The sequence below is a fragment of the Astatotilapia calliptera genome, chromosome 18 (genome assembly GCF_964374335.1).
Source record: "Astatotilapia calliptera chromosome 18, fAstCal68.1, whole genome shotgun sequence".
NCBI classification, from domain to species: Eukaryota; Metazoa; Chordata; class Actinopteri; order Cichliformes; family Cichlidae; genus Astatotilapia; species Astatotilapia calliptera.
The window spans coordinates 23,095,548-23,109,111 of NC_137439.1; the positions used below are offsets into that span (position 1 = coordinate 23,095,548).

General features: G+C 40.6%; 1 protein-coding gene across 1 annotated transcript in view; it reads right to left on the minus strand.

The window, feature by feature from the left end:
* Positions 1-13,564, minus strand: part of LOC113011369 (receptor-type tyrosine-protein phosphatase S) — a 69,377-nt gene that overhangs the window by 27,715 nt on the left and 28,098 nt on the right. Inside the window, exons 6-7 of the mRNA XM_080293383.1 lie at positions 4,496-4,606; positions 467-481 (exon numbers count right to left, since the gene is read on the minus strand). Of these exons, the coding sequence (XP_080149509.1) occupies positions 467-481; positions 4,496-4,606 (126 nt within the window). The remainder of the gene's footprint in view (positions 1-466; positions 482-4,495; positions 4,607-13,564) is intronic.

Genomic DNA, 13,564 nt, shown 5'->3' on the forward strand with positions numbered 1-13,564 from the left:
GAACTGTGGACTGAGAGGGGGGACAGAGAGAAGCAAGATAAGAGCAGAGACACGGGAGGGACAGATCGAAGGACAGAAAAGAAAAAGACAGAGAGACAAAGAAAAAGAGCGAGAGGGAGGGAGAGAGAGAGAGAGAGAGAGAGAGAGAGGCAGCTCTGCTTCTCTTCCAGACAATGAAACGCAATGTAGCAAAGGACAGCCACATTGTACAACAACATACTGTACAATACATAGGATTCAAAACTGATACAGTGTGTAGTCAAATGAATAGGAAATGTGGACAGGAGTGGATCAAGGGTTCTAAAAAGGTGTTGTGGCATTTACAAAGTGATCATCGGACACATTTAAGTAAAGAACACCAAGACAGCATGAGAGAACGAGGCAGAACGGGAAAGAACGAGTGCGAGCAAAAAGAGAGATATGTGAGGTAGTATGTGCATGTTTATAAGTTAATAAACTTATGTACATGTGTCTGTCGCTCCTACACATCAGGGTGCAGACAGAATGCAGAAGGAGAAGAAGGAGAAGAGAAAAAAGGAGGGGATGGGAAAGGAGGGGAAAAGACAGGGGAGAGAGGATTAGAAGAGGGTTCGTGGGGAAGGAGGGAAAAGGGGGAAGAAAAGAGGAGCGAGGAAGAAGAAAACACATGGATCTATTTTAAAACACGGCTGTATACCAGAGTCAGGCCCATTCAGAAAGAAGGTGCTTCAAAAGTAAGAGAAGAGGGAGAGAGAGAGAAAGAGAGAGAGACAGAGAGAAAAGGGCTTGAAGAGAACGGATGTTGAAAGAACAGAGAAGAAGAGGATACCCGTGGGTCAAAAACACAGGAAACAGAAAGAGACAAAAAGAGTAACGGACAAACATCTCTGGATGAAAGGAGAGAATGAAAGGGAAGGCAGACAAAGAGCAGAAACATTGTTGAAACTAAACTCAAAACTAGAAAGCTTATATGTGCGATAAACAACACAAGCCCTAAAAATAGACAGTTTAAAAAAGATTACGAATAAAAGAAGATATCCCTACAGTAGCAAAACAATAAGAGTCTAGTCTTTTTTTTCTCAATTACTTGCAAATCCAGCAATAAATCTAACGCTATATGAAAGAAAATGTCAAATTAAATACTTGAATGAATACATAAATATTGATAAATTTGCTGCATAACCTCCACTCCTTAATGAGTGACATCATTACTGGGAATCTTCGTGGGCCACATCCCCCCTACTCAAAGCATCTAGAGACAATTGGATAGAAGTTAACATTTTTGCATGATTTCAAGAAATTAAAAAAAAAAGTAAATAGTTGTGGTCATTTCACGAATAACAAAGTTCAAAGCAACTTGGAAAAACAAACCAAAGCAATAAAAAAAAATCAAACTTAAAAATATACCCAGAATTGGATACAGAAGTTAAAGACAAGAAAGAGACAAAGAGACAAAAACAGGTAGATCTGTTAGAAAACAGACATGATTGGGCAGGCATCTCCTCATCTGAGCATGCTGGAGAGACACGCACACAGACTGCATCCATGACAGCTCCATGCACAAGACAAAGCAGGTGCAATGCAGCAGGACCAAAACGTCAGTTTAAGCCACACGGGCATGTATCTGTCAACACAGCAAGAATAAATAAAAGATGTCAATGTAAGCATGTGGGCTAATTTGATAATGCTTTAAGTTTAAGGATGAAAGTAAAGACTCAAGATGACTGTTCGGTAATCTCCTACATCAAGCGGTGGAGTAGTTCTAAAAATACCGGTCGTGAACACAGACGACGACTGAAGAATCCACTGGGGAGCCAAAGGTGAGTACTTTACAATAAAGTGAGCTCATAACAAGGGATAATCCTTTTTGTGCTCACAGAGCCTCTAGCTTAAAGTTAATCGAGCCAGGACGCATGATTCCCCACCATTTTCTATACAGTTTGTACGAGCCAGGAGCTTCGCTCTTTATTAGTGGAGCTATCATTAGTCCTGTTCTCTGCAGGGAGTCTGGAGGCTACGGGCTGGGGAGACCTTGGCACAGCCATAAGGATTACCGCTGAATCTCAGCATCGCTATATAGCTGACATTTACTCAGCACCATCTTGTCTGTCTCAAGGACACAGCTTTCATTAACCACTGTAATAAGAGAGAATCATTAATACCCCTCTCAATATCTAAGATTGAGAATGGATATAATTAATTTCAAATGTCAGTCAACAAAGACGTATCACAGTGTTTGGTGGGGAGTCAAGCAAGGTAAGACATGGCCTAGACTGTATAACAGTCCATTAAAGAGAGCTTATTTTACTTATTACTGTATAATAAACCTTCAGAGGCTACCTGTAGAAAATGTGCAGCATTAGTATGAATATTTAAAGCACACAGGTGGAAAAGGGGAAAAAATAAACAAATAAACAAAACCTGTAACCTTGTAAACCTTATGTCTTTTGTCTCATAGCTGTGGAAAATACAAATCAAATGAACTTGGTTGAGGTGTAGCTAATTTAAGTATTCTATAATGTCTAAAGCAAGGCATCCTATTTTTCATATTATGCTTGAGTATGTAACACAAGCAGCAATGCTGGGTGTTATTATTAGGAGTGGGGCAGACAGACGTGTGTGCCAGCAGAGGAGGCTCTGCGGCTAGCTGTCTTGAAGTGTCTCTAATGTTATGGCTTATGGACATGATATTAATGCAATTGTCTGACAAATAAAATGGCTTTCTGAATGGTTAACACAGTATCCTAAAGAGATGCATCTCGGTGGATGCATCTTGCTAATCGGTCTTGCTAATGCGCATCCACCTTTTCATCTAAACATGGTAACTTCTGGCTCCAAAGGAAAAAAAAGAAAGCAAACAAAAAATTATTGCTCACAATCCATCTTTTATGTACAGTCTATGATGCTCCATCGTAACACGTGTATTCTGAACTGTAGTGCAGTGGTTCCGGATAATTTAGCCAACGTTAATGTTAGTTTCAACACTAGTGTCCATCATCAGTCACGTGACCCGTCCTCTTGCCATTTTGAGTTTGCGTCATGAATTTATACCAGTGAGTGATTCTCGTCTGACAAACCGAACGTAAAACTGCAGAACAAGGGGGCATACACAAGCAAGTGCAAGACTTCCACTCAACAAGTGCAGCACTGGAGCAGATGTGATGACATGGGAACAAAGACAAACCGCCAAACAAGATGGTACAAAGGGGAAAAGAATTTAAAAAAAACATACACACACAAAAAAACAGTAGCAAGACATGACAAGACAGCAAGTTCAATCAGATCACAATCTGAGCATATCAATAAGCGTGATAACACACTGTGCCATGCTCTGGTGTCAGTCCGTCAGTCAACACACATGCAAGCGGTGCTCCTTTCTCTTTCTCTCTCACTCCTTCCATGCAAACATTGCCTCTTTTTAATCTTCCAATTCTTGGGTCTCCATGACAACAAGATCATACCATGCAGAAAACATTGATCGGGGAGTGAAGGCAATACCAAGGGTTCTGCACACAAGGCCTCACAATGCAGTCAATGCACTCTGCTGCGTAGGCAGACCGCTTCATCATCGCAGCAGCTTTACTCTCATCATTTTGGATACAGGTTTGAATCATTTCACTTCAAATCTACTCCGCTGTCCTTTAACTCATACTGTGGTTTGCTTTTTTTTTGTCGTCTTTTTTTGTTTCCCTCTGTTTCAATAAGTGAAGCTTTCTGAAACAAAGGAGTAACAAAAGAAAAGAAAGAGCGCACCAACCTTCTCGAAGCTCTGAGGGATGGAAGGGGGTTGATGCAGAACACAATGACGTGAGAGGGGAGAGAGAGAACGGGGAAACACAGAGAGAATAAAAACGGCCAGCGCAAAGCCACTCGCTTCACTGCACCACACACACACGCACGCACACACACACGCGCGCGCACACACACACACGCACGCACCAGTCAAACTGCATTCACGCTTCTCTGTTATCCCACGTAAAATAGAAACTAGAACTTGCAATACTGGACATTGGTTGTGGCCTTTGAGCCATAAGCCAGTGTTACAACAGCACCCACAGATTTATTTAAGCATGTGGGGTCCACAGTGATCCCATTAATGTGAAACACTGTAAAGCCAAAATTACATCTTGACTCTCACTCCCAATTTTGTTCAAATCTCTCAACCAATTAATCTGCCTCTAGTACAGAAACCACTTTAGCAGACAGATCAGTGATGTTTCCATGCAGTTAAACCAAGGTGTGGTCCCCACTTTATCCTTGCTTTGATTCAACCGTCGGAGCTCGCACCAAGGTTTAAGGTGGACTTGTTAAAGGTGGTTGTGAGAAATACCAAACAACAGAGTCAACATATATTGTAGACAATGGATGGGTTAGTAATACTTGTTAAAGAGCACAGTAATACAGAAGAGGTAGTTTTACTAGTAATACCTAAGGCACCTTCGTCACAGTGATTTTTCGGTGTCTGTGTCTTGTTCGTGCGTGTACGTGCATGTGTGTTCTGCGTTTCAGGTCCTACCTCGCACGTATAAGTTGGCGGGAGAAGAGTAGCGCACGCCTTGGGAGTTGGTGGCCACACACTCGTACTTCCCTTGGTCTGTTTCCTCGCTGTTCTCAATCTGTAACGCTCCTGCAAGAGAAAAAAAAGAAAACCCCAGATAAATATGTTTGCAGAAAATGCTTCTGCCACTGTCCGCCATCCTTTTGCATCCTCTCCTTTTCATCCTGCAATATCTGCTATAGTTTGACCCTGGGGTATCTCTTTGTCTGTTGCTTCAACATCCAATAAAGTCAGCTCAGTTGTTATTTCTGCAAGGCAGAAATGAATGGTCCGCACAACACTCTCTCTGTATCAGGAGTTGGATTTTCCACAAAGAACTGCGTCTCCTCTAACCATCCCCGTCTCCCATCCTGCTACCGAAAGGGGGAAAGGAAGCGGCAACATATTCACAAATTCAGAATTCCCTTTCGAAAAGTTTGGAAGTCAAAAACAAGTCTCAAACTCACTTTTTACAAACTTAGATGACACTTAAAGCGCCTTTAGTTTATACTTCTGTACTAGCTGGTGATTCCTCTCCAGCAGCAGGCACACTGCTGAATGAAGAAAGCCTGTTTCTATCTTTGCAGTTAACTGGCAGCAGCTACACAGCTTTACCCCAGGGCAACGACCCAGCGATGCTCTTCGGCTCTTTCGCTTCCTCAGTTTTTATCCTAGTCTCCCTAAACGTGCTATAATTACACACGGCACTCGTCAGGTGTTCTTTTGCTTCACGTGGTACTATTCTTATTGCTGTGTTTCTTAGCTAACGGCCTTTTGAATTACCAGCAGAGATGTTCTTTCTCTGGTTTTGTTTTTCCCCCCCCCTCTTTCAGTCTGCTCTGTCACATCCGTCTCATTTGAAACTGACTTTGACACGGAGCCCGAGGAGGAGGCACAAAACCATGCATCACTCTCTGCTGCACTGCACAGAGTAGAAAGTGACACAAATCTAAATGCACATGGCACACACACACACTTTTTAAGGAAAGGATGGAAACACATACGGGAGTGTGTAGATAAACAGCCACACAAAAAGAGCAAGTTTTAGTCTCATACAAAGCACTGTGTTTTATATCAGATCTTCTGTGAGACTGATAAAAGGCATCTGGCTTTTAAGAGAAGCACAGGGATATTTAGAGAAAAGCAAGATATACTGTGCATCGCTCTGCACAGATTTTTTATTTTCCATACACAATACACAAGATAAAATACAAAAATAAAAGCCAAAATACTTAAAAACAATCCCTCCGTTTATATTGATATTAAAAGGAAGTAATAGCGAAATAACCCCTGTGCATTACACCAATATGCACAACCATTCAATCTAAATATTATTTAATTTTAAAAGATAAGTAACAGAGTACTACTTACAAGTACTTTATTACCGTAACCCTGTAAAAGTGATGTAAACCTAAAGGAGGAAACCATATAACATAAACGCTAATCCTGTTGGTCTATCTATCACCAGTGCTTATCACACAAAGATAAGAAAGAGGCAAAGAGAAGCATATAACTAATGCATCAGCTCTATAGTCAGAGGTTAAAGTGAGCCGAATCAGTTAAACACAACGACTTCTTTTTAAGGAACAAATGTGTGTACTTTTGCCATCTCTGAAGATAACTGCACATGTCATTGTTGTATGTTGTAACTCTTGAGCTGCTAAATTTAGTGGGTTTATTAATTCATGTGGACCAGAAACAAATTATTTATAGACATTTTCTTTTCACTTTAAGTAAGCTGACCTTAAGGAAAGACTCTGTAAAAGATCTTTAATGGGGAAAACTGAGGTCACCTTGGGAAGAGCAGCAGATGTGGAATACCTCTTCCACGAGAGATAGACATTGTCATTGATATAATAGGCAGAGGTGCACGGCAGTGACAGACAATATGAGCCAAAAGATGGCACATGTTAAATACCTCAACCATCTGCTCCAGTGCTGGATGGTTGACTGATGCCTTTTACTGTATTCATCATTATGTACAAATGTTCTTTTGAATATTATCTGTTGTATATCTTAAAAATGGTAAAGAAAATAAAATGCACAGTAATAATATTTAGAAAGAATACACTAAATAGATGCTTCATTAGGTGCATTGGTTAATTGGACCCTTATTTGGCATAAACTGCTTTAATAAAAAAAAGAGAGATTTTGGTTCATATTGACATGATAGCATCACACAATTGCTGCAGCTTTGTTGGCTGCACATCCCAAAGGTGCTCTACTGGGTTTAGACATATTGGCTGTGGAGGTCACTTGAGTACAGTGAATTCATTGTCATATTAAAGAAACCAGTATGAGGTGATCTGATTTTTGTGACATGGTACGTTTTCCTGCTGGAAAGAGCCATCAGAAGATGGATATACTGAACTCATACTAAAGTCATTTCCCATTACACCATTATTACTGATACTAGGCAGGATGGATCCATGTTTTCATGATCCTTACACTAAATCCCAACCATAACGTTGTCACAGCAGGCAGAATCTTCTGTTGTCCATGAAGATAGGAAAAAACTGCAGAAGAGCTTTCAGAGATGCTCTTAATAATAATAATAATAATAATAAATTTTATTTATGAGCACCTTTCAAGTCACCCAAGGACACTTTACAATAAGATAAAACACTTAGTAAAACAATGGCAGAATAAGAACAATAAAAGCAGAGTTCTGAACCAGTTGAAGCTTATGGAGGGATTTTTGGGGGAGACCATGCAAAAGAGAATTGCATTAGTCTTGTTACCTCCCGTATTGACTATGTACAAGAATGGACGTAGACTGGGTGGAAAGAGAAGGAAGCAATCTGTTAATGTTACGTAGATGGAAGTAGGCAGAACGGGTGAGATTATTGATGTGAGATTTATAGGAAAGTGAACTGTCTAGGATGACACCAAGGCTCTTAACCTGAGGAGAGGGGAAAACTGTGGAGTTATCGATGGTGAGTGAGAAATGGTTCGCCTTCAAAAGGTTGGATTTGGTGCCAATAAGGAGGATCTCAGTTTTATCCTCATTGAGCTTTAGAAAATTAGAGGCAAACCAGGATTTTAACTCGGATAGACATTCTGTAAGGGAAGAAGGTGGGAGGGAGGAATCAGGTTTGCAAGAGAGATATAACTGGGTGTCATCAGCAAAACAGTGAAACTGAAGATCAAATTTGCGGAAGATGGTACCTAGAGGGAGGATGTATATTATAAAGAGAAGAGGGCCTAAAACTGAGCCTTGGGGTACACCAGAGGTGACGGGGAATAGACGAGAGCGGAATGATCTTAGTTGAATAAACTGGGAACGGTCGAGGAGATATGATTGAAACCAGGCGAGGGGTGAGTCAGAGATGCCGAGAGAGGAAAGTCTGCTTAGAAGGACAGAGTGAGAAATGGTGTCAAAGGCTGAGCTCAGATCTTCTGCATGGCTTGGTAAGAATGAGTGGTTATTTGAGTTACTGTTGCTTTCCTCTCAGCTCAAAGCAGCCTTGCCATTCTCCGTTCACCTCTGACATCGACAAGGCATTTGAACCGCTGCTCACTGGATATTTTTTCTTTTTTCTACCATTCTTCCTGGAGACAGCGGTGTGGGAAAATCCCAGTGGATCAACACCAAACACTTAATAAGGTGGTTGTTACACCAAAATAAAACCTCATATTTAAGGTTATGTACACACATACAGACAGATTTTGTGTGTCTTAGTATACGTAGATTTTGCACACGCACACATACACAGACACACTTGCAGGTCAGCTTATGAAGAAGTTTGAATGCTGTGATTTCAGAGGGTTAAAGGAGGGAACGTGTTAGGTGAGCTGAGACGCTGCTCGCTGAAGCTGTCATCCATTTGTTTCTGTCTTCTGCAGTTACATGACAGCAGAACAGCTCGTGCCCTCCTCTTTCTCCCTATTTTCCATCTCTCATTTCCCTGTGGTTCAGGGCAGAGTTGGGAAACAAACAGGAATAAATTATCCGCTCTACAAGAAGAGCCTTCTTCTCAACCAGAAAGCAGAGGAAGAAAGGAGCAGTGGGAGGAAAGATGGCGAGGAGGTGGAGAGGTAGAAATGGACCGGTTTAGATCTGCAAACGAGAACTTGTGCGACAGCTGGAAGCAGCTCGTGTGGCTAACAAGCAGCGAAAATTTGAAATTGCCAGTTGTAATCTACTGCTGTAAAACATGACATTACATTACACTGGGGTGGACAGGTGTTCTGAATATATACATAGAAAGGTCAGCAGGTCAAAACTTATGTACACAAGCACATAGCGCAGACAGAAAACGGGCGTCAAAACGACGTGATGATGGTTTGTGGGACGGCAAAGCAAAAGGTCGAAAAAGTAAAAGAAGAGAGACGAGGAGAGAGAGCAGTTTTGGGATGCTGACAGGCCCAGAATAAGATGTGACTTAAGTAAATTGAGCTACTGTGAAATCGTGGATGGTGTATTATTTCTGTGGGCTGAGACTCAGCTGATCAGATGACAGCGGATACTGTTAATCTGATAGCTCTGATGGGACACTGAGGTAAAACAGATCACTTGGGCTCCAGTCTCCCACAAGTTGAGACATTAAATTAACCGGAGGCACATGTTAACAAGCGTCGACACAAAGGACAGTTACTACGAACGCAACACAGTTACGAATAAACTGCTGGTAATTTTTAAAACCGAAACTGTTGTTTCCAAACCATTATCAACCTGCTCTTTAATTTCACATTTCACTAAAACATGAACAGAAAAGCCTCAAAGCAAAGTGTTATGCAGCAATTTAGGTATGGTTTAACGCAGCAGTTACTTAATAAATCGATAATGAATATAGACGCAAAAACGCTCAAAATTTCCAGGTTCTGACTTAGTTCTGGTTTTTATTCTCGCACACAGAGACAGAAACGATTCCTAATTGTCAGTCTGCAGATTTATCCGTGTCACAAGTTCCACTTTTTCTGTCAGCCTGAAAGCACGTTCTGTCAAAGGATTTGTACTGCTCACCATTTTTAGATTTTTCTTTTCTTAGAAACAGACTGTTACCAAAAATGAATGATTTACTTTGGCTAAAGTCCCAATTTCAAATTCTCTTAAAATCTGGTTGTGAAATATTCTGCTGAGTAACAGCCAACCAAATATAAACTCTGTGAAAATAGCATTTCACGATGATGCGCGATTTTGGGTCAGTCTCTTTGACGCAACTCTATATAGGTGTTAAAAATGAATAACCAATTTTGTTTGGTGCATGCAAAAATTTACTTTAAAAAAGTGTTCTGTATTGACGTCAACAGATAAACTGACATACACCATTAACCTTCATCACGTCTTAGTCCTTACCAAAGAGTCTGCATATGTAATCCTGGAGTCAACCTCAGGGTCCGTACTGAATGCCATCTGTTAAGAGTGTGGGTCTACATAAGCTGTTAAGTGCTTAGGTTAACTTTCCAGCTCTAAGTCCCAAATGTCAGGGGCAGACAGATAGCTTGTCATGGTTCTCCTCATGCACATACAAACTGGTGCAGCAGATGGCATGGAAAAAAGATAGATACCTGATCGAGGCATACAGATGCCAGCAAAAGTTCATCTCTATACCACCCCATATGTTTCTGTCACCGAGGACTGATGGGGTGAGTATGTGTGCATTTGAGGTGGGTAAACACAGAGTTCACGGCTGTCAAAGGCCACCGTGGACAGTTATCTGCAGTGATAAGCCCCCACACATGATGGATACTTATGAGCTATGAAATGGCTAAGATGAGACATCCTTTGTGGGATTCTACTGCAGTCATTCTCTATCTCATTTTTCTTCCTGACCCATATGGCTCATAAAAGTATTTCCAAGAGCCAACAGAAGAAGAAAAGAGACAGAGAGAACAGAATGACTGTGGCCAAAACACATTCCTGGCTGCAGTCCAATAAGAGCTGGCAGCTATCCACTAAATCAGAAGCATTGCTCGGAAAGTGCCTCCATTAAACAAATCTTAAAGGAGTGTTTTATCCATAACGCATTTCTTGCCCAGCTCAGGTGTAATTGATTTCCTCCAAGTCATTTCGCTGCACTGTTCGGTTCATTATACAGCACATTTTGTTGTTTGGCTTTGTGATGGTTTTGGTGATTTCAAATCCTATTAAAGCCTGGGGTGAATCTCAGTAGGCCATTCGTCTTGCTACTGTTTCATTGATGTGATATGTGTCCTAACATACTGTACCACTGAATCATTGTCATGTCTGCATGACACACAAGCAGGGAGCAAACGTCTCAGAGCAGATCAAGTAAATGTACAATTTTAGGTGGCTACAATTTAGCAGTTGTTATAGTTTAGTTAAAAAAAGGACAACTAAAATAAAAAAAATAAAAATAAAAGCATGGCCAGTGATGATCAGGTGTGGTATAAGCTGCAACCATTACCGAGGTGGCACAGATACTGATGTTTTGTAATTTTTTTATTTCTGCACATTCTGATGTAATAACAGTGATAGTCTTTGTTTTCTGGTCACTCACTCTTATTGTGTGCTTTGTGTGGATTTTGAGGTTCAAATACTTAGTCTATACATGTACGTTTGGTACTTTGATTTTTGTTAGGTGGAGTTTTAGATTCCTACCTTGACTTCATTATCATTCTAGTAATTTTCAGCATTAGTTCTTTTTGTTTTATTTGATTTTCGGTGTTTCATTTCTGGGGAGGTTTGGGTACCAGTTTAGACTGCCTTACTGTTCTTAAATTTGAATTATTTGTTTGTGTTAAGCCTCAGGTCCTATTTTGAGTTTGTTATTTTTTGACTGTGTTCGGTTGCTTCAGCGTTTCATTATCTATTCCTTCCTCGACTTTGTCTTTTTGTGTTTATGCATTTGCCCCTCAGTACTCCCCGTCTCTGTTTTCATGTTTATTGGGAGTCTTCTTGCCTCCATGTTTCGCATTGGTACTTTGGTTGCTTCCTGTTTTACTTTGAAGTAAATGTCTTCTAAGTCTTCTTCTATCTTTCTATCTATATCCCCACTGCCATGTAGAAGTACACAATGTGAAAAGGAAACAGTAAATAACAACATTTGTTGTTTTTTTATTGTTCATGAAGGTCATAAGATAATTGCAATTGCAGTTCTAGTATATGTGCAGCTCCCCTAATGGGCTTCCCCACTGGTTGTATGTGCCAGACTAGTCAGTAGTGGTCGTGGCCGTCCTTTGCCATCCCTTTGCTCTGCGTGCGTGACCAGGGGAGGCTCTGTACTTGGTGTTGCACCAAGGGGACCAAAATGAATAAAAAGAAATGAATAGAATTTATTGTGAATAATAAAATACTGTTCTGCTGAATATGCAGGTTTAAAAGTCCTATTTTTCTTTAGAGAACTCAATTTAGGGTTTCTCTTCATAATTATGGCTACTTGAAACAGCCGGTGTATTTCTGCAGGTGCTGGAGCAGCGTGCACTGGACGATAAGCTGTGTTTGAAGAATACGAATGAGCGAGGAAAAAAGAAACGAAACTGGCTGGATTACACATGCGTTTATTTATCTTTCAATAAGCCGCAATCATTAGCTTTCCTGCTAGCTGGTTCACTACCTATAGGAAACTAAACTCATCTTTAGTTAATATTCATCTATTTCCAGGATTCAAGGTGTATCAAAGTGTTGTACTAACACATCTTAGCTGGTTGTGCATGCCATCTAAGATTAGGCAGACATTATGGCTTTGTCCAGTGGTTTATTGCAGTTCCACTCCAGTCCAGTCTTAGCCAAACATGGTAGCCAAATGAGAAGTACAACTGCCAGACCTACTTTTATTTTTTATTCCTATTTATTCTATTTATCCCCTTTGTATATTTTATTTATATTTGTCTCTGTATTTATATATGTGTGTGTGTGTGTGTATATATATATATATATATAACAATTCTGTAACTGTAACTTCGGTCGTTGCTGTGCTTTTTGGAAGTCGAATTTCCCAGAGGAACCCACCCGAGGGATTAATAAAGTTCTATCTTATCTTATCTTATCTTATCTTATCTTATCTTATCTTACTAATTAGTCTTCAACTAAAAAGCCTTGTCTTAAAATTTGAAATACAAAGAAACTGTATAATTCTGTAGTTTAACTACAGTTGTCTGTGTAAAGTATCCACACTGTCAAGCTCCTGGGTTTTTTCTGAGAATCATGTCTGTTTTAAATTTTGTTCCGTGTTTCATAGGTAAATGGGGTTGTCAGCATTGCTTATATTCTTTACTGCTGCACATATTCAGCTCTTGACGAGCTGAATCAGGAACCACGCTTCCACCCTAGAAGAGAAAGCGTGGTTCCTGATGCCGGAATTGGCAGCCCCAGCCCTCTGATGCTGTGTGCCCTGCAGAGCCGCAGTTTGAGCCTGCATTTCCGCCACACCTGCCAATGCCCGGTCCCTGCCAGAGCCTGTTTCTCCGGCCGCATCTACTGATGCTGGGTTTCCTGAAGCTGTGAGTAAAACATATTTATTTCCTTGTGTGCTCTTCAAATGTCCAAATATAGTAAGAGCACACAAGGGAACAAAGAGACTGTAACTCCAGAATGTTTCCCATGCCCTAAAGCATGGTTTGTTTTATTGCTGTTAACCAGTCCTAAACAGTGATATAAAACACTGTATAGGAGCTCTCATTAGGATTTCTTTGACATGGATCACAAGCCATTAAGAAAGGTAACTTGTTGCTTGGGACAACATGGTAAATGTATTTAAACATTATAAATTCGGCAAATGGAAATGCAAAGACACAGCTAACGGAGGGCACTGGTGATCAGTAAAGGATATTGGCTGACAGGAGGGATATATCAGAGCTGGCAGGCCGGAGCAGCACAGAGAATATGGATGAAACAACAACAAAATGGTTTCGCTTCACCATCACTTTCATTCCCCCTGAGGACAGCTGAGTGGGAAAGGCTGAGAAAAAAAATGTTTCTGCCTTCTCCTGGAGACACTGTACTCATCTATACAGAAGAGCATAAACAAAGCTGAATAAACTGTCTTAAGCGCACAATGTGATTCTTTGGTATGCAGACACATCGTCTTTGCTCTCTTTTTGTGTCTCTGGTAAAGTGAGCTTACCTTCACATTTTGGGACACT